At 45.4% G+C, this 21,243-nt stretch overlaps 1 protein-coding gene and 1 non-coding gene across 3 annotated transcripts in view; both read right to left on the bottom strand.

Moving 5' to 3' along the window:
• The window catches only part of Ido2 (indoleamine 2,3-dioxygenase 2), a 42,418-nt gene extending 21,468 nt beyond the window's left edge, over positions 1-20,950 (bottom strand). For both annotated transcript variants that reach the window (XM_059244830.1, XM_059244831.1), the window contains exons 1-3: positions 20,684-20,950; positions 7,213-7,308; positions 1,213-1,332 (exon numbers count right to left, since the gene is read on the bottom strand). In XM_059244830.1, coding sequence (XP_059100813.1) covers positions 1,213-1,332; positions 7,213-7,308; positions 20,684-20,782 — 315 coding nt within the window. In that variant the 5' untranslated portion in view covers positions 20,783-20,950. The remainder of the gene's footprint in view (positions 1-1,212; positions 1,333-7,212; positions 7,309-20,683) is intronic.
• On the bottom strand, positions 12,120-12,240 carry LOC131894798 (U6atac minor spliceosomal RNA). Its single transcript, XR_009375027.1, has one exon. It is a non-coding gene; the product is annotated as a U6atac minor spliceosomal RNA (small nuclear RNA).
• Positions 20,951-21,243: the final 293 nt, after the last annotated feature.

The raw sequence follows: 21,243 nt of genomic DNA on the forward strand, positions 1-21,243 counted from the left end.
AAGTGTTTACATGTGGGACGAGAAATGGGATGAGTCAGGCAAAGCATAGCTCGGGCCTCTCACGAAACTGGGTAGCTCTGGAATGAGAGCAACACCTTGCTTTCTGGGAAAGAGAAACGTAGGCAAAGGGAAGAGGAAGTAGTTGGAGCTCCTGTTGAATGGTGAAGTGCTAAGGGAGCACGCACAGGCCCTGGAATCCATCCCAGCGCTCTCAGCAAACACAATACAGAGGAGGAACTCATAACTGGACAGAGTGGCCCACGGCTCTAACTCCAGCACTGGGAAGGCTGAGGCAAAGGGGTCACAAATTTGAGAACAATGTGGACTAGAGAGCGAGTCCTAGTCTCTTTGGGGCTTCTTTGTAAGACCTTGACTCAGGAGAGAGAGAGAGAGAGAGAGAGAGAGAGAGAGAGAGAGAGAGAGAACGAGAATTAAATAAAATTAAAAGATTTTTTAAAAAGGATGAAAATGAAAGGTAATATTAGTTTCCTCCATGGGTAGAGAACATGGCTTGCATGCCCTAAGGAACAAATTGAAACTTGAAAGTCACACAGAGACTTAGATGAAGAATTGATCTAAATGAACAGCAGGCTGGGCAGAAAGCGGTGTTAAGGAAATAAGGGCGTGATCTCATCTCTATGTGTCCTGGGCAAAACCCATCTACTTCAGTGGAATCAGGTGCTCTGTCCTTCCCAGTGTCCTCAAGGAGCTGACCTTGAGCTTGGGACAACTCCCCAGAGGTCTGTGCAACAGAGTGATTATGAAAACCAAGATAACCGATGTCTTTAGAAATATAGAATTCTTCAGGGGGGTTTATGGGTTCCTGGACTCTAAGGAAGATTGTCACACACTTTTGGAATGGGGGTGTCAAGAACCTTTGAAACTGGCCATTGGTCTAAAAGAAAATCAGCTCTGTAGGGGGGGTGGTCCCTTTTCCCTGCCTTCTTCTGATTTTGGAGACTGAGAAGTGGAACCTGGGGCTGGTGGTCAAGAACCTTTGGAACTGGCCATTAGTCTAAAAGAAAATCAGCTCTGTAGCGGGGGTGGGGGGTGGGGAGGTGGGGGGTGGGTGGGGAGGTGGGGGGGGGGAGTCCTAATCTTTCCTTGCCTTCTTCTCATTTTTGGAGACTGAGCGGTGGAACCTGGGGCTGGTGGTTTGATTCTTGGTACAGGGACTCCGGGATCACCTGAGAGGCCTCCCTTGCCCCTCACCTTTTGGGGTTGGGTCTCTCCTTCTTGCCAGACGAATCCCATGGTGATCGCAGCCAGCACCAGGTGTGCCAGACGTTGCTCCCGGTGCCCCTTTAGGAACCTGCAGTCCAGGAGGGGCATCTGTTGAAGAGATGTTAAGATCAGCCGCTGCAAAACTAAAGGGTGGGGCACTAAGACAGGGGTCCCGTGACTTGAGGGTGACTTAGAACGCTCTTTGGCTTTCACCAGACATCTAAGTGGCTCAACAGACATCTAAGTGGCTTCGTGCATACCCACTTAACCCAGTTCTTAAAGCGATGCAGTGTGGGAGGTGCAATGTCTTGGGGTGGAGCATCCAGGCTGTGTTCAGTTTGTGCCCAGTCCCTGGTCTCCATCTGTTGCTTTGAGGGTCGCAGAGTAAGCATCGAGGCTGAGATAAGTGGTCCCCCGTACTGGCCGCATCATATCTACTGGCCCCTAGCTTTTCAAACCCTTTAACCTTGTAGCAACTTTACATAGAGCAAGATCCAAGCCAGGCGGCAGTGGCGCATCCGCCTTTAATCCCAGCACTCAGAGCCAGGCGGATCTCTGTGAGTTCAAGGCCAGCCTGATCTACAGAGCAAGATCCAGGACAGGCACCAAAACTACACAGAGAAACCCTGTCTCAAAAAACAAAAACAAAAAACAAAAAACAAAAAAGCAGGATCCAGTGGATTAGGGATGTAAACTCCCTACAAAACCATGGCTCAGCTGGATATAAGGCTTGCACGGGGCCCTTGTAAACCACCCACAACCCAGCAAGATGAGGTGACGGGGCTTTCCACCCAGCTCCGTCCCCACCTCGTCCCATGGGAAACCACAGCTTCTGGTGACACGGAAAGCGGAGCCAGTGCTCAGTCGGGCCACACCAGCTTCCCTGTCCTGCCCGGCTGCCATGGGCTCATCGCTCATCGCTTTGGCACTCCCCCACTTCGCTCCCTTTGCTCTACAGGCGCCTCGGAGGGCAGGCGGAGGGCAGGCGGAGGGCAGGCGGAGGGCAGGCGGAGGGCAGGCGGAGGGCAGGCGCCGCTTGAAGCTGCAGGGGACACTGGCTTCCTAGGGCTGGGCTGGACCGAGCGCAGTCGCGCAGTCGGAGGGGGCGCAGAGCCCTTCCTCCTCCCGCCGCTAGGGGGCAGGGTCTGCCTGCGGCTGCGGTGGCCGCAGAGGCTGGCAATGGTAGTTACCTGGTACTTGCTAGAAGAGGCTTTATTAAAAAAAAAAAAAAAAAAAAAAAAAAAAAAAAAAAAAAAAAGTGTTTGTACAAGAGGTTTCATTTAAAAAAAAAAAAAAAGAGTGTCTGAATTATGACGCTGAAGCTCCCATGCAAGGAACCAAACTGTCTCAAAGGCATTTGCTAGGGTCACAGAATCAGGAAGTGTGGAACCAAAATAAGACCAAAATGTTTTCACCCTAAAACTAAGGCCTAAGATTTCTCCTTTTTAGGTATAGGCCATGAGTTACTGGAATAGGCCATGACTTACTGAAACCAGCCAGCCCGGATTCCAGAAACCAGAAAGTGTAAAGTACAGAGTCACAAGGTATTCATGAGGTGATGGATGGCTGCTGGACCACGGAATGTCCTCTCCCTGGCTCCCTAGATAACTATTTGACCACAGAGTGTCCCAGCCCTAGTCTCCATAGTGACTGTTAAATCACCAGATGTCCCCACCTGGGGGCAGCCAATGTGAGATGGTGATGGGCAACCACTTCCTTAGAAGGAAGATTGGATCATGATTTCTATAAGTCCCTAGACATAAGCCAATGAGAAATGTACATGTATGGAAATCCTCACTGTTGTAATTTTGTGGTTTTTGCCTTTAAAAGCTGTGCAAGCTGGGCGGTGGTGGCACGCACACCTTTAATCCCAGCACTCAGGAGGCAGAGCCAGGTGGATCTCTGTGAGTTCGAGGCCAGCCTGGTCTACAGAGCAAGATCCAGGAAAGGCGCAAAGCTACACAGAGAAACCCTGCCTCAAAAAACCATAAATAAATAAATAATAAATAAGTAGATAGATAGATAGATAGATAGATAGATAGATAGATAAAAATAAAAGCTGTGCACAATTCAGGCTGGACACTTCCTCTAGCCTCCACTGCGCTGGGTGTGTTGGATGAAGTCCCTGCCTAGGCTTGTATTGATCATGGATATCCCGGATTAAAACCTTGCTTTTGCATTCTGGTAAGCTCGTCTTCAGTGGTCTCTCTGGGGGGTCACAATCTGGGCACAACAGAAGGAATGAGGAGGTTCTGTGGATTAACCACAGCTCACTTGAATCAGGAGCCACAGGTTTTGTTTAAAAGTTTCCAGTAGCCACAGCTCTTTAAAGCCAAAAAGAAGTAAAATTAGTCTTCATAATGTACTTTGTTGAGTCAATGTATTTTGTATTTTAATAGGTAATCAGTATAAAAGTCTTTCAAACTCTTGAAAATCTATTCTGTGCCTTCTCGCTTTGTCCTTGGCCACATCTCAGGTGTTGAAGAAGGACACCTATGGGACAGCCTAGGTATGAAGGATCAAGGTCCACCTGAAGAAGGTTTTCTCAACATTCCAGGGTTGCTGGCCCTGCCTTCTAAACATACAGATGATTAAAAAAGCAACTATAGGGATTGAAAAATAAAATAATTATCTTTGTAGTTAATCACTTGGCCTATACAAACAGCAGCAGATGGTTAGGGAGAACGCTATACACCCCTTATCTTCCCGAGTCGAAAGCAGTGGCCACACGTTCTGGAATTTTCCATAGTTCATTTTCTTTTTCAAGTTCAGCTCTGCTTTGGTTTAGAACACAAAGAATTGGGTTTCATTATCACATTTTAGTGGGGGGGGGACTAGAGGCTGCTTCACACACACACACACAGAGAGAGAGAGAGAGAGAGAGAGAGAGAGAGAGAGAGAGAGAGAGAGAGAGAGAGTTTATTTTCATTCCTTTCTTTCCTAGCATTTGCTTGTTGGAAAGGCTGCTTCTTCAGCTCCACATGAGTTTGCTGGCACAAACCTGACCCTGAAGAAAGGCTGCCATTCACTTGCCTTATTTACTGTCCAACCGGACTCTCTGTAAAAAAACAATGGTGTCCCTTTAAAGAGCACCTTTTTAAACTTACAAAGTAATTGAAATCGGCTGTAAAATGTCAGGCACATACAAATGTATACACATACTTTATAATCAGAAAATGGTCTCTTTGGAATCTGTACCACACCTGGGACAGAAACTGACATTAGAAATGTAGTGTGCCGGCCCAATGTCTGAGGCCGTGTGTTAATTACACTTTTGAGCTGCAAATTATTTCAGTTGAGTGAAAAATATAACACTGATGTTTGTGAGTACACTGACTCCCTAAGGACATTATTGGATTGTGTATTTAACCAAATACTATAGGACGTTGTTCGATTATGTATTTAACCTGGCAAATTTAATCTCAATGCTCTTTTCTCAGAACTCGGTAAATATTCAGGGGCTCTCTAAACCAGCTCTGCCACCCTGCTGACTCCCACACTGGGGCACTGAGTATTTCTGACACACTTCTTGTATTGAAAAGTATACTTTGATACATTTGATACAAAGTCTAGCAAGATGAATATGCACAAGCCAAGATATTTGTTTTTCTACAGAATGGAATATGAGTCTTTACGCTGACACACCTACACTTCCAGCATTCTGGAGGCTGAGGCAGGAAGATCTCAAATTTGAAGGCAGCCCAAGCGACATGTTAAGACCCTCTCCGAAGGTAAAAATGTATGTCTTTCTTTCTATCATTTACATATGTATGGATGTTAAGCACACATTCCCACGAAGTAGATTCTGCATACGTATACTACCATACACTCTCTGTTGCTCCATAAACTGTAGGGTGCTGTGGGATGGTCTGTATGTCAAGTGTGTTGCTGATTGGTCAGTAAATAAATCACTGATTAGCCATTGGCTAGGCAGGAAGTATAGGCGGGACAAGGAGAAGAATTCTGGGAAGTGGAAGGGTGAGAGAGACACTGCCAGCCACCACCATGACAAGCCACATGTAAAGATCCCGGTAAGCCATGAGCCATGTGGCAAGGTATAGATTAATAGAAATGGATTAATTTAAGCTGTAAGAACAGTTAGCAAGAAGCCTGCCACGGCCATACAGTTTGTAAGCAATATAAGTCTCTGTGTTTACTTGGTTGTGTCTGAGTGGCTGTGGGACTGGCGGGTGAGAGAGATTTGCCTTGACCATGGGCCAGGCAGGAAAACTCTAGCTACAGTAGGGCAAGATATATAGAGTGGCAGAGACACAGACACGTGCCTATGTGGCCACTTACTAGCTGTACATTTTCATTTATTTAACAAGTATGTTTATTAACGGAGGTTCGGGGGCTTCACCTTTTATTCTATTCATCTTTTCTCTTTTATTCACTATGACCATTCATGAAACGGCCTTGTGTATTCTTTTTTAATTTTTTTGGATGAGTATTTCTGCAAGATCAATTCACACAAATGGACTAGCTGTAGCAAAGCACATGCGTATTTGTTATCTTCACTGGTACCTTACTTGTCACACAGAACCGTCCTAACTGTTTATCCCACTGCATCCTGCCTAGTAACCAGCTAGTCAGTATAAAGGAGGGTGGGCGAAAACAGAAGCATTGGTGTGTGGGTTTCATCACAATGGGAGACCCTCTACCAACTGCCCCTTCACCTTTCCCACCGACGCACATCTAACATTTGTGGATTCCAGATTTCAGCTAGAGAGAGAAGCATGAGACTTTCCCTCTGAGGGTGAAATACCTTGTGAGGAGTTTTAGGGAACAGCATGTACGTTCTTCAAACCCACAGCTTGATTAGGGGTAATATGCTCACTGTAGGTTTTTTCCCAGGGGACATGGATCAACATTAGTTCTTTTCTTATCTTGTTCTCTACCTTATTTTCTTCCTTTGATGTTTTTATTAGTATTAGTGTTTCAACAGTGTGTACAAAGCACCTTTGTGCAAAAATAAACTAACTCTTTTTGGATTGCACTTTCTTACATGGGTCAGCCTGAATGGGGGTTTTGGGGAGAGGGGATTTATCTAGGGTGTTACTGAGGCCTGCTGCCTGTCCTGACTTCTGGATATCCTGTGAGGGCCTGTGAGTATTTTTAAATCAGTTCATAATTAGACATTAAACGTCAGCAAAGAAGATCCTGGAAGGCGAAGTGCCTTCTTGTGTTTCTGAAATCCTGCGGCTTGCTTCTGACAGATAGCCGAGAAAGGGAAGTAATATGCAGATATTGGGTGTTGTTATGTGGCAGGAACTGTGACAGGGTCCTGACAAAGGCCATTAACGCTCACAACAATGGGATGAGGGCTTCCTCCATTTCTCAAAGAAGGAAGTGAGATTATGAGGCTCTCAGAGTTTCAGTGCTTACTATGAAATTCCTGAATCAAAGCATGTTTTCCTAGTATGCCTTCTGGAGGGAGATGGCTTCAGGTTTCCCAGGACCAAGATGTCATACTCTTCTGTACTCCTTTTTGAGGGAAATTGCTTACTCTGCCACAGATGTACCTCATATACTTACATGCATGCAAATTTTAATGTGATGTCTATGGAGTTCATTACTTCGCCAGAGCCATGGCTGACCTTGTGTTTATAAATCAGAAAGACTTTTTATTCAGCTAATATATGACACAATAAGGTCAAGCTAACCCACTCAGAAGTAGCAGACCTTGTCCCACCATGTTTGGGACAAGCCCCCTGAGAATTTCCATGCCTGTCTTCCTCATTTTCCCTTAATTTATTCTCAATTCTCGTCTATAATCATTTTTACACCAACACACGATGAGGACTCGATACATTGTGGGTGTTGTTTTGTGCAAGCCTGGGAAGGCAGAGTTGATGACAATCTCATGGGCAGTGATCAGTCCCTATGGCCAAGTCAACTGTCTCACTCCCACAAAGCTGAGCAGAAAAGGTCTACGAAGGACGGAAGAAGGGTGGCGAGGGGCGTGAAGAGAAGAACAAAACAATGTACCTTGTAGACGTGGGCCTGGAGCTGGTGGCTTTCAATTAAGTGAGGGAGCTTGTTGGCGATTTCCATCCAAGGCCTGTAGTGATCAGGAAGTTCTTTCTGCATTTCAAATAGAAAACAGCTCAGTCGTTCAGATCTCCCTGGAAAGCAGCTTTGGAATACTCTTCCAAATTCAAGTCAGCCCAGGTGTGCAAACAGAGCTCACTACAAGCCTGGCCTTAGGCTAGACTAACCACACAGACATACAGGTGGCTAGCATACAGATCTTGGGCTTCTCATACCATATAGCAAGGGAGGGGAAAGGGCAGGCAGATGGGTCCTGATTTAATCACATGTTTCATGCTGTTGTGTGTCTGTGAGCTTGGCACTCTATTGAGAATGGAAATGGTTAATTCTCTCACCTACCTGCTCTGGGAATGAAAAGGGAATAGTCACAGAAACATCAAAATCGGGCCTGGTTTCGAAGTCCAAGCGTGGCTTTTCTTTTCTTCATTTTTATTTTTGTATTTGTAGTCTTTTGAGACAGAGGTTTGCTATGCAGCCCAGGCTGACCATGAACTCACAATCCTCTGCCTCAGCCTCCCAGGTACTGGGTTGTAGATATAAGCCCTCAAGTCTACAGTCTTATTTTTTTATTTTGAGACAGTCTCTGTGAGTTGCCCAGGCTGCCACTGACCTCATGATTCTCCTCTTGCGGCCTCAGGCGTAGCTGGGGTTACAGGCTTGAGCCACCCGGTTCGGCTACATCGATGTCTGTGAATCAATTTATACTGAAATCCATCCACTCCCATTTGTCTATGACAGCTTTTGCAAGCGAGCAGTAAACCTGAAAAACTGCAGCAGAAAGCTGCATGCTGTCCAAAGGAAGTTTATTTGGCATTTTAGAAAATGTTCGCCAAACCTGGGTGGGGCCCAGCGGCTTTTCAGTGAACAGATTGTCTAAATTCATGCATGGCCTCTTAAGTTACAGAGAAGTGGGATGAAGACCATGACCGTGTTTATGAACTGAGTGACTGTGTAACGGGTGAGAACACAAAAAGGAAATGCGAATAGAAAACAGTGTAGACAAAGAGCTGGTTCTCAATGGCTCGGGCTTACACAGCTGTAGAAATTAACGCAATGTACCAAGAAGCATGCGGTTCAGAAAGAAAGTCACTAAAAGGGAAACTAGAGAGTGTGGTCGGCGTTTCTGAGGCTGATGAGAACTGAAACAAGAAGCAGGTCTAGGTTAGCACACTGGGGAATATTTACACGGCAGACACAGTCATGGACTCCATCGGCACAGATACAAAGAAAGTTCTAGAAGTTCAATGAGCCATCGAGAAAGACCACAGGGAAGTCAAAACTTAAGAGGATTTTATGAAAGGCACTAATCAGAAGATCAAAGGCATCAATATAGAGTTAAATAAGGCTACCCCTTAGCCACAAAGCAAGGCAAGGAAGTACATGCTAGATTCTCTAGGTTTTGTTGTTGTTGTTGTTGTTGTTGTAGACATTGAGGTCAGGGTCTTGGAAACTGAGTTCAAATACTCCTGTGCTAGGGAAGTGCAGGAATATGTGGATGGACTTTTTAGGGGAGCTATTAGTAAAAGGGTGCCTGCTTTCACAGAAGTCTTCTAGAAATAAGTGCATCGAGCAGTTCATAGTCTGCTGCTGTAATAGGATCAAGGGGAAGGAGGAGAGGGGGTACTCAGGGCAGCAGGGCATGAAGAAGGGGAGAAGGAGCCTGGAGGGAGATGCATCCTGGAGGGATGAAGGAGGGAGATGCATCCTGGAGGGATGAAGGAGGGAGATGTATGCTACAGGGTTGAAGGAGGGAGATGCATCCTGGCAGAAGCAGGGGCTGGAGTCTTGGCTTCCTAAGGACCCAGTTTCTCAGCTACCTGGAGTGAAGTTGATCAAGAAGACAGACTAGAGAGGGGTAAGCATTATGCTAAGAACGGGGAGAGGAGGCGGAGCTGACCCTGAGCAATGCGACAACATGGAAGGGCACTGAGAAGCCAGGAAATTTGACAGTACATATGAAGAAGAGTGATGGAGACGTAGAGATCAACAAGAGACCCACATATCACTTGTGTGTGTTGGTGGGGGAGAAAGAGAGGCTTTTCTCATGAACATCTGCGTCTCCCAGGATTCTGGGCTCACAACTCCTGCTTAACCCACAACCCCAGTATTTCCAACATCTTGCCATAAACTCTGAAATGTTTGGACTTCAATTAGTCTTTTCTTTCCTTTCTTTGACTCTGAAGTAGTTCCAAACTGGACGCCTTGAATCAAGCTACATCAGGAAGGACGGCTGTAGCTCCTGACAGATGGCAGTGATGCTGGGGAAGATCTGCATCAGACTCAGCCATAGGTCTCACGGCCTGCCTACTTCTGGGAGGCAGAGTCTGTGTTGCTCCACTCACCCCCCACCCAACTCCACCCAGCCTTTGTCCTGGGCAGAAATCACGGATGGTGTCATCATCTGCAGAGACAGCTAGAGGTGCAGAACTGAAGAGAGCTGAGCTGAAACTGATAGACATTTGGCAGCAAGAGGACAGCAGAGCACTTGCCTAGTACTGTGAGCCTTGACTCTCATCCTTAGCACTGGAGAGAGAGAGAGAGAGAGAGAGAGAGAGAGAGAGAGAGAGAGAGAGAGAGAGAGATGGAAATAAATGGCAGAGAGATAGAAAATAGATGATAGAGATAAATAGATGATAGAGATGATGATGACAGATAGATGATAGATAGATGGTATTAGATAGATCAATGATAGATAGATAGATAGATAGATAGATAGATAGATAGATAGATAGATAGATAGATGATAGATGGTATTAGATAGATCAATGATAGATAGATAGATAGATAGATAGATAGATAGATAGATAGATAGATAGATAGATAGATAGATAGATAGATAGATGGTATTAGATAGATCAATGATAGATAGATAGATAGATAGATAGATAGATAGATAGATAGATAGATAGATAGTGATGAAAAGACTGAAAGATTTATGCTGATTTATCTGTGAACTGGCAACTTATTTCAGCTCACTGGTCTGATCTTAATGGGGACTACGGGACCCAGCCCCTCAATAGTCCCCTCCCAGGGTCCAGGAAGAATCTACAACCAGCTGATAATTAATCTTTGATGAAAAGAAATGAATCTATGTACACAAAACTCCTTAGTCCACACACTTTATTATTCTGTGTCAGTTCTCTCTCTACAGGCTTATACTCTGCTCTCATTTTTAACTCCTTTCTTGCCCAATTTCTCTTTACATTTAACTGTTGTCATCTTAGTTCTGCCCCTTCTAGGTTCTCATCCATCTAGTTATTTCCCCTATCAGCTCCTCTCCCGTCTCCTTCTCTCTCATCTGGCTCTTCCTCATCTTGTTCTTCCCCATCTGGCTCTTCCTCATCTTCCATCTCGTTCCTCTAGTCCTCTCTTCTAGCCCTTCAATCTAGTTCTTCCCCATCTGTTTTTTTCTCTCCAGTTCTTACCCATCTAGTTCTTCCATTCTCTTTTCTCTTCTCCATCTCCTTATTCTCTCAGTTCTCCCTAAGTCTCTCAGGAATCAGTTATAAACCCAGGCAATAGCAATCCTCTGGCTAAGCAAGGTAACCGGCTTGAATTCTACAGGGTCATAAAGGCAGGTAAGACATTTCCTCAGGCAGTGACCACCAGGCTTTCTTTTACAATCTAAAATGGGAGTGATAAAAGAGGAGGCCAGCTGAGTGCTAATGACTGGTTAGTATATGAAAGAGGGGATCTGTGTGCTCAGTCTACATTCTGAGAAGTGGTTAGGTAAGGAGTTAGGGCTTTATAAAGTTAGTAAGGCTGTAAGGAAGGAGGGTCGGAGCTAAATTGTGTAAAACTATTACTTAAGGTCCACCTGACCTAGGTGGTGTCTCCTTGTGGAGTTTACCTTAAATCAGGAGACTTGCATGTGGTGGTCTGGACTGTTATTTCTGGTAGTCCTTGAAAGTGGCTAAGGGAGATATCTGATTCCAGTGCTGAAAGGGGAGAAACAGATGGGCTGGGAGGAAGGAAGCCTTTCCTGAGGCTGTTCTCCATATACCTTGAATGTATATGTCCAAAGAGTGGTCAGTCCACACTGTTAGCACTTCTTAGGGAAAAATCAATTGAGAAAACTATGAAGGCACACATGATTTTCATGTAACAAGCCAAATAACACCAAAAACTCCTTGGAAGTTGGCTTCCTCTGAAGGAATTCCTTGATCCCTTCAGGTAGTGGCTTTGCCATAACCAGCTGAGTTCTTACAATAATTTTCCTGTGGCCCATAGCATGATCTGTACATTTCAGGACAGATTTGAACATAGTAACTGAAATGCCAGACTAGCATATCTCCTGTTTACTTTGAAACAGAAAACCACACATGTGAAGTCACGAGGACTCAGATGCCCCCGTGAGTGGGCAGGATGGAAGAAAAGCTGTCACTAACCATTACCTGTATCTTTCTTCTTTGGTACCTAAAGAAAGAATCCTCCACTTAGAGTTATATTAAGCCTGACCAGATTCTGCCTTCCTAGTTTATGACATCTTAAATAGTTTATTTCTTAATATTGAGACTCCAGACTACAGTCTAATTTTTCCCATTAGGTCCCAGAGGAATGTTGCCTCTCTTCATTTCTAACATCTTGTGTTTGGACTCCTGTAAAACTCAACAAACCAACACAACCACAGAGCTGTCCAAGTGTGGTCCGTGGCCACAGTACCTGTATCCCTTGGGAACTGTTCAACCCGCAGACGCTTGGCCCTCACCCCAGACGTACTGAAGCCAACACTCTGGTGGAGCCCTGCAGCCAATTACCCACCAGCTAATGCTGACTCAGCCTGAGTTTGACAACCAATGTCAGGGACCAAGCCTTGCAAGTAATCCTGATGGGGAAGAAGGGCTAGAAAGGTATTTTATAACCTGTTTAAATAGGGGACGATACCTCAGCCGTGGGTGTTGCTAGGCTCCCTGGCCTCTTCAGTTCTTGCCTAGGGGATTGCTAAACACCCCTCTCATACAGCACCACAACTCATTTAAAATGCATTCTGTCCGCCAGCCTTTCCACTAGAGACTGAAAAAAGCACAGAATTGTGTTAGTCACTCTCCGTTGCGAGATTTCATGTTGCGGCATTAGCGACAACAGCAGCAAGCAAGATTCTCATTAGCCAGCAGACATCTTTGACGTCCTTTCATACCCTACCTGTCGCATTCATTTAATTAATTGATTAATCCTTTTTTCCCCCCTGAGGGATGTCCCTTAGCCCTTTGTTGTCTGAGGTCTGAGGTCTCTAAGTTCTTAGACACCAGTCATTCCTCTCAAGTCTGGTTGTCTAGGGAATTTGTCTTACAAATTCAGACAGGTTGTTTCTTCACATCTCCACATAGCATCAGGAAACCTAGAATCAACTATGAGGGTTGTGGAGAGAGGAAGAGAGAGAGCTTTGGGGCCTCTGGGATTTGGCATTTTCTGAAGTCCAGAGGGGCCCTGGAAGCTTGCCAGACACCTACAAATTCCCCATGATGGAGCCTGCTATTACCTGGAAGATGACATAGAGTGTGGTGTGGTTAGCCCCTGACTCAATCCTAACAGCTATATGAAGCTGGGCATGATGGGAAGTGTTAGCTCATTGAAAATCACCTGCCTAGTATGTACAACAACAACAACAACAACAAATAATAATAATAATAATAATAATAATAATAATAATAAAAACCCAAATAAACAAAAAAGAAAAAGAATGCTTTGAGTACAGAGGGCAGGAGAGAAGCATCAGTACTATCTAGCCGACCCAGAGAACTTCTGCCCAGCTCTAATTTACTTTCCTTTTTATAACAAGATAGCTGTAAGCCCAGTGGCTGTTCAAGACTAGTTGGGTCTCAGATAAAGGATCATAGTAACTACTAAACATCTCTAACTTCATTATAATAAATCCTACATCGCATGCTCCATGACACCCTCAGTAACACCACAGTTAACAGTTACTAGGGGAGTGACCAGAAAGAGCCATAAAAAATAGGAAAAGAAAGCTAGACAGACGTCCCCACTGGTAGGACTGACGACCTGAGCTCATCCCAAATCCCACAAGGTGGCAGGAGAGAACCAATTCCTGAGACAGTTGTCCACTGACCTCCAGAAGCACGCCTGGCGTCGGCATTCTTTCTGAGTGTGTGTGTGTGTGTGTGTGTGTGTGTGTGTGTCTGTCTGTCTGTCTGTCTGTCTGTCTGTCTCTTTCTGTCTCCTCCCTTCCTCTCTCTGTCTCTATCTGTCTGTCTGTCTGTTTCTGTCTCTGATTGTCTCTGTCTCTCTCTGTCTCTCTGCCTCTCTCTCTCTCTCTCACACACACACATACACACACATACACACACACACACACACACACACACACACACATACACAGAGTAAGCGAACTTTTTAAAAAGAATTGAAAAGGGGATGTTGATGGAATTCCTGGGAAATCTCCATCTCATCTCAGAAAATACTTGACTGTGCCTCCCAGTAATATGCCTCCGGGCTATTAGCCTAACTCCCCTGCCCCAATCTCTTTGATCCTATGCCTGTAACCATAACAGAGCATGAAGTTAACTTGTGAGTTTACCTCCCACAGCTCCCATTCTTAGTCAAAGATAAGTCTTTGCTACTCAGTTGCTGTTCAGTCTTGTTAATGGCTTCCCAGTTCCTAGAGAAGTAAAGGATAAGGTCTTTGGGTCAAAATTGCTAACCAGGTTTTTAAAAAGCATAAACTCTGTAAGGTAGACAGTAAAAGTAATCCAGTTCTTACCCTCCCATTTAGAATAACAACACTTGGAAGGTTCCAGTGTGATTTGTGTTTTTCCTAGTATGTTGTATAACCAATGAAGCACACAGATGGTTATCACTTTGTTACTATTCTTATTCTTAAATTTTAGATTTCTGCAAGTTCAAAACTCTTTTTCAAAAATCTTTTCACAAGATTTAAGTAATTGTATTTTTTTCTTTTATTTTGAAACAAAATATCACTGTGTAGTCTGGGCTAGACTGAAACCCAATATGTATCCCACTTAGAGTGTCCTCAAATTCATGGGAATTCCCCTGCCTCAGCCTCCTAGCCTGTCATTACAAGTGTGCACTGCCACAGTCAGTCATTGGATTTTGTGTGTATTTTAAATAGCTATTCCTAATGGAATAGTCAAACAGACCAATATTTCATTCATTTTCCTGCTCTAAAATCATGCTTAGAAAATCCCTCTCTTCCCAAAGCCATCTCTTTACAGTATTTCGAATCTTCTTACTGATGCTTATCTTTAATCCATCTGTGTTTGTGTTATGGGACTCCTGTTCCATGATCCCCATGATCTACGAAACATAGAAAGTAAAGCAGTTAATATTGACTGTCAATTTGACGGGGTCTGGAATCGCTAGGGAGACAAGCCTCACAGCACGCTTGTGAGAGGTTATCTGGATTAGATGAACTGAGGTGAAGGCCTGCCTTAACTGTGGGTGGTACTACTCTACGGGCTGGGAGCCTAGACTATAAAAGGGAGAGAGCCAAGGAAGAGCTAGCATTCAGCTCTCTCTGCTTCTTGGCTGTGGCTGCACCATGGCCAGATGCCTCAAGCTCAGGCATCTGATTTCCCCTCCTGATAGACATATGTACCCTTGAACTGTGAAACAAAATGGACCTATTCTTCCTTCCGTTCCTTTTTCCAGAAGTGGGATGAGAAGAGATAATAAAGTCTTTGGCCTTTCTCTCTCTCCTCACACTTTCCTTCTCTTTCATTTTTGGCTTTTGGAGACACGGCCTCTTGCCTTACCCTCCAGAGTGCTGGGATTTCAGGTGTATACCATGACAGGCTTACATTTCTTTCCTTATAGCAATCAGTGTCCCATTTTATGTTTATTTATCTTTCAAAGTAAACTTTAAACAAGAAAAAGACCTTTACACAGTTCTATGTACAATATAACATGTGTGCCAAGAATACACTTAAATCGTTAGTACTGAATAACCAAGACAGTGGGCTTGATTCAAAGAGCTCATGATGGTGACATAATGTTTGCCAGGCTAACACACAACCAAATGTCTTATAAAGCATTATACCAACCAGCATGGTGTTATAATTTCCTAATTTCTTTATTATTATTATTATTATTATATTTTTTGAGGCAAGGTTTTACTATATAGCCCTGGCTGGCCTGGAACTCACGATGTAGACCAGGCTGGCCTTAAACTCACAAAGATCTACCTGCCTCTGTCTCCTGAGTGCTGGGATTAAATATATGTACTACCAGGCCCACCATCTGTGCTGGTTAGTTTTTGCCAATTTGACACATGTCAGGAGTCTTACTGAGGGATTGCCCCTATCAGAGTGGCCGGTAGGCAAGTCTGCGGGGTATTTTCTTGTTAGTGATTGACATGGGAAGGTCCAGCCACTGTGGGCGGTGCCAACCCCTAGGCAGGTGGTCCTGGAAGGTGTAACAGGATAGCTGAACACAAGAGTAAGCTGAGGAGTAGCACCCTTTCAGGTTCCACATCAGTTCCTGCATGCAGAGACCTCCTTGAGTTCCTGACCTGACATCCCTCAGTCACCTATTGTGATGGGGACTCAGAAGCTCCCAAAGCTGCTTTGGGTTGATGTTTTGTCACAGAAACCAAAAAACAAACTAGAGCACCCTCTCAGGGAGTCACTCCGCTAGTACCCAGAGCATCGTATAGCTAGGCAAGGGTAGGGAAAATGAAATGGGCCGGGAGGTAACAGTTCAGGGAAATGATGGTGGAGACAGAGTCAAGTTCGCTGCCAATGGTTCTCTCCGGAGAGCTAACAGTATTGTAGTGACATTAAGTTCAATTGGTCGAAGAAGAAAAGTTAGTTCGAGGCTTAGGACCATGTGATCTCGTTATCATACTATTTTATATGCTATAAGAAAGCATGATACTGTTAGGTTTCAAACTTGGGACAAATGGCCAAGGTGTCTATTTAATGTATCAAAGCAGACCTGGCTCCCAGCTTCCCCTAGCATCCCTCAGTCCCTACCTGTTAAAGGGCCCTCCTGGCTGGCATACCCGCCCCTACCCTAAATTCTCCAGCCCGGAGGCTGGGCTGCCTTTCCCTAAATGCCCTTCCCTATAGAATTCAGCCATTCTGCTTACCAGTTCTCTCTTTGGGGCCTCCTGGCTGCTGTGCCTGGTTCCTCCGCTCTCCCCATCCCTCCCTTCCCCCCGGTCCTCACAGGGCTCAGGATTGTGTCTACTCTGGACTCTCCTAGATGTCTCTGCCTCTACCTGTGTTCTCCCTTTTATCTACAGTAAACCTTCTCCTCCTCCACACCTAGGAGTAGTCATGTCTTTTTCCATTCATCCGGTGCTGAAACCTGGGACCAGTCATATCCTTTCCTTTTTTATTTCTTTCTTTCTTTCTTTCTTTCTTTCTTTCTTTCTTTCTTTCTTTCTTTCTTTTTCTTTCTTTTTTTTCCACTCAGGCCTGACTTTCTGTTTCCCCATTGTTTACAATCTTTTTGGTTTCTTAATACTGGCTCAAAACCCCCACACTTCAGTCATTATATTCTCCTTTATTTCCATATGCATTTTCCAATCTTGGTCAATGTTAACCATTACGCAATCTGGCCTCTTTGTCTCTCTATCTACTGTGGATTCACTGTGTTTCAAGTTCCCATTCCGCCTAGTCAGATGTGCCCCAGAGGCCATCCATGATGACCTCACGTTTCAGGGCAATGTTAGAATTCTTCCTTTCTGTCTTGTCTGAAAAGGATAGCCTTCTGTGGCAATTGATTCTCTACCCTTTATTCTAACCAGCCACGGCCCAATGCTTCAACCAAGAACTTAGCATTTCTTCTGAAGGAGAAGGTACAGGTCTGTTTTCCTGGAGGGCATCCTCATGACCATTCCTGCCTGTCATTAAGTCTACCCCAGTGGTACATGTACAGTGTCTCCTGACTCTCAAGTCCAAACAAACTCCAATTCCCCAGACTCCAAAGGACAGTCCAAATATCCAGAAATAGACTCAACCTGGACTACAGAAGGATTTCTGGTAGTTAGATAAAAGTGAGCATTCCTCAGGAACTTGTGGAACTGGTTCCCCTCTACCTGAAGGAGTCTTTTCCCTTATCTCTGGCAGAAGGGACCTATGACTACCTGTGGCTACAGGCTCCCTCAGTATCACAAGTACCTGTTATACATTTCAAAGTGTCTTAGCCCTTCCCACCCCTCCCCTCCCCTAAGCTCCCCCAGGCTCACAGCTTCCCTCCCCCCAGCTACTCATTCTCCCTATGACCCTGCTGTTCTTGCTACATTCCACCACCACTCCTCCACTCCAGCTCTGCTCTACTCCTGCTTCTCTATGCTTTCCCTATCCTCCAACCCCTGCTGGGCCCCCCTCTCCCAGATAGCCCTGGCCATGTCCAGTCTGCTGACCACGTTCACTTCTTTCTCTCTTTGCTCTGGACTCTTGCCAATGCCTCTCTCTGGCTGTTCTCTCTCTCCTATGTACAACAAAAAACTTCCCCTTAACCAAACCACACAGTGGCCATCTTATCTTATCAATGTATCTACTTTCCTTTATCTTTGCCCGTAAACTACTTTCCAGCCCTTCAAGGAGGTTTTGTTGGCCGTGGCACCTTCCTAGCTGGCTGGGCTAGCTCGTTGTTCTATTAGTCAGGCGTCCAGTGCTACAGCCCGTGAGCCTAGAGTCTGAATAAACAGGGTGGGGCTTGGCATTTGGGTTGTTTGTTAAATATCTCCTAATGGTTTCAACACACCACTCAGGAACCACTGCTCTAACCAGCCCTGCCCTTAGTGCTGTGTGAGGAAATGTCTCAAATAGCGGTCACATTGTGTTTATCATGAAGGGTGTTAAGTCAATTTCCAGAGCCTGGCATTGCTGGTCTCAGCTCTCCTCCAGCCCTGCCTCTTACTACCTCCTCCCGTGGCTCCTCTCAACCTCCTCCTCTCCTACAAACCGATTTCCTTGTGAGTCTGCAAAGGTATTTTGCTGTTCCCCCTGACACACACAGAGAACAGATATCTTATCAAAGAACTCTTACGGTATTTTCCTAGATGTGAGGAGCCATTTTCCACAGACACCCTGGAAATTGGAAGTCTTTGATTTATAGAAACATCCTGATAGGATATGTAAAACGTAGCCAGTCACCTGCCCCAAAGCCAGAATACCTTCTCATTCATTAGCCAACTGTGTTTTCTCCAGAGAGACTTTCTGGTAAGGATTTATTGTAAGGAACCTAAGGACCACCTGAAAGACCACCTCCTAACGTTAGCCCTTGGCCTGAGAAGCACGGGTCTTGGCTATGCCCTGGAGAGTGGCCTGGCTCACACCCACCAGTCTTTCCCAACCAGTGATCAATGCATTGCGACACAGTTTGTCCAGTGAGGCTGAACTGAGCGTCTTGCCCTTTGGGTCAGCCGGGGCCTGATTCGAATCGAAGTTCCTTCCTCCTCCTTTACCAGAAAAGATGTTTAAAACCCTCACACGAATGAGAGAAAATTAAAACGGAAACACAGAGTCATAGTGAAAGAGCTGGGATAGACGCGTGTGACTGGGTGGAACGGGGAACTTTTCTTTTCTGTGTGAGCAGGTCAGGGGATTTCTTTTAAGGGGTCTCCATCCTCCAAACCACAACGTAGATCCTTTCTAGCAAATGGAAGGAGAGGTTGATGTTGCTATTGGGTCTTATCTGGTCCCGATATTTATAAAGAGGAAAGCGATGGAAACCTCTGACCTGATGTTTCCCCAAATGCAGTGTTATCTGTCCAAACCCAGGCCACGTGATTAGTGACGCCAAAGGCGTGTCTCATTAGTCCTTCCTCTCCCGTGAACTTGGAAGGATGGGAATACTCCAGAATGAAGCCAGGCACACACAGTGGAGTATGTTATGTGGCCCTTTGGTTGGTTGAGCTTTTGGTTTTGTTTCTGTTTTGAGACAGGGTCACGGGATGTAGCTATGTAGTCCAGACTGGCGTGGAACTTGTGATCTTCCTGCTTTCCAAATGCAGAGAGAGAGAGAGAGAGAGAGAGAGAGAGAGAGAGAGAGAGAGACTATGAGAGGGATGGTGGCTGGCGGCGCACAGGAGCCTTTTCAGGAAAGGACCTTCAGAGCCTCTCCCTCAGGAAATCCCCTGAGGACTCTCAAATGAATTCCCAGAACAAAAAAGAAATCCAACTTTTAATAACCTGATGGGGCATCAGGAAGTCATGTCAGGTGCTTTAGTTTAGCATGGCCTGTGTGACAAGGAGCCTGGAGGAACTAAGAACCGGAAATTGAAAACTATCATGTCAGAGTACAGACGGCTTTTTAACTCTGTTCCAGGTAGAGCGACAGGAAGGCAAGGCTTGATTCAGCCTGTGAGATCTGGCCCAAAAGGTACAGGCCCCGGTTCGACTGAATACCCCTCCACCCGGCCAGCTTGCAGATGTGGGACAGATGTCACAGCTGACAGTTTTCTGTAGAGAACATTAAAAGATCAAGTGTGGAAGCTCATCCATGATCCCAGCCTGGAGGAAGCCGAGGCAAGTGGCCAGCCTGGGCTACATAGCGATACACTGTTTCAAATCAGAGCAAAGGCAAGTCTCACTGCAACAGGCATTTGAGCTCCTGGTAGTTTTAATCATAAGGAAGAGAGGAACTAGGTGGAGGCAGGATGTTGGTGCTGATTAGCAATTACAATGGTGGCCATATCGGATCCCTAGACTTTTAACTGAGCAGCCTTCCTGCGTATTTACGGTCAATTTTTAAAAGATGCCAAGAGCATTGGCTTTGCCCCTCGCTCTTCGCCTGGACACATCTTCCAAGCTCAGAACTACGTTTAATGCCAGCAGGCCTGATACAGACTGGCCGGTAAATAGGAGCGGGTGCAGTCGCATTGAGAGCTGGGACTCCTTGTTTTCCAGAGTTCCTTCCTCATCTCAGAAATTCCCGATACCATCTAATCTTTTGATCAGCTCTGAAAACACCGAGGTCCCCCATTGTCTCTGCCGCCACCAGCAAGTAAGATAAACTTATTTGTACCAACTCAGAGCACATTGTGTCTGCTTAAAAGTCTCTCTGCTGGGATGCATGGCAAACTGGTCTCCAAAGCAGAGTGTATCTGCGGTGGGGCAGTTCCGTTATTCTGTGTTATGCCTTATGGTAGAATGCATGTCCGCAGCACTTTGCTGCTGGCACAGGGCCCTACTTGTCATTATATCATGTCTCTGGAGCGCCCCTTCTCTCTGACAGCCATTCTGCTTCTGATTATTCAGGCCTCACTATCATATGTTTAAGCAATCATCAGAGAAACATTGCTGATGTTTGTGCTGTTCCCCACAGCAGCTGCCTCTGCTGTCCCTTGAGAATCACAGGGCTGCGTCTCCAGCCTCTTCCTCTGGCTGGTGACTGTGTGTTATACTGACCCTTACAAGAACCCCCATAAAGTAAGCAATTAAGATTCTTGTGCCGGCTGGGACAAGACGATCCTTACCAGAGGATTCTGAAGAAGAAAGCCATACTCCTCAGAAATGTGATACCGTCCCAAAGACAAGGATGTCACCGGCTTCAAACTCGGCCTTTGAGGCTCCATATTTTTGCTTGAGGTATCTGTACTGAAGAAAATGACTACGTAGGAAAAGTGCCCAGGTTCAGGGAGGTGCTTCCCAGCTGTCGCCTTTGAGGGAGTTCAGCTGTGTGGTGCTTCAGCAGCAGGGAAGAACCTTGCCCAGAGGTTGAATTCCAGGACGGCCAGTAATCCATTCTGAGACAAAGCCAGGTAAACAGCGAAGATTGGAATTAAAACACGTCAGAAAACAAACTGGCTCGGAAGAGCTTCCCCCTTTTCCCTTCTTATTCATAGAATATGAGGAAGTTTCTTTCAAACCCAGGGACAAAGAACTGAACTCTGGGAAGGGCCGAGATGAACTTGACTCTCAGTTGTGGTTGTGACCAGATCTACACCCAACACCCGAGAGTTTGGTTCCTGAGGAATTCTGACAACTTACCAAAACTGCTAAACAAGGAGTCAGTCTTTTTTTTTTTTTTTAAGAT

This window comes from Peromyscus eremicus, chromosome 17 (assembly GCF_949786415.1).
Source record: "Peromyscus eremicus chromosome 17, PerEre_H2_v1, whole genome shotgun sequence".
NCBI lineage: Eukaryota > Metazoa > Chordata > Mammalia > Rodentia > Cricetidae > Peromyscus > Peromyscus eremicus.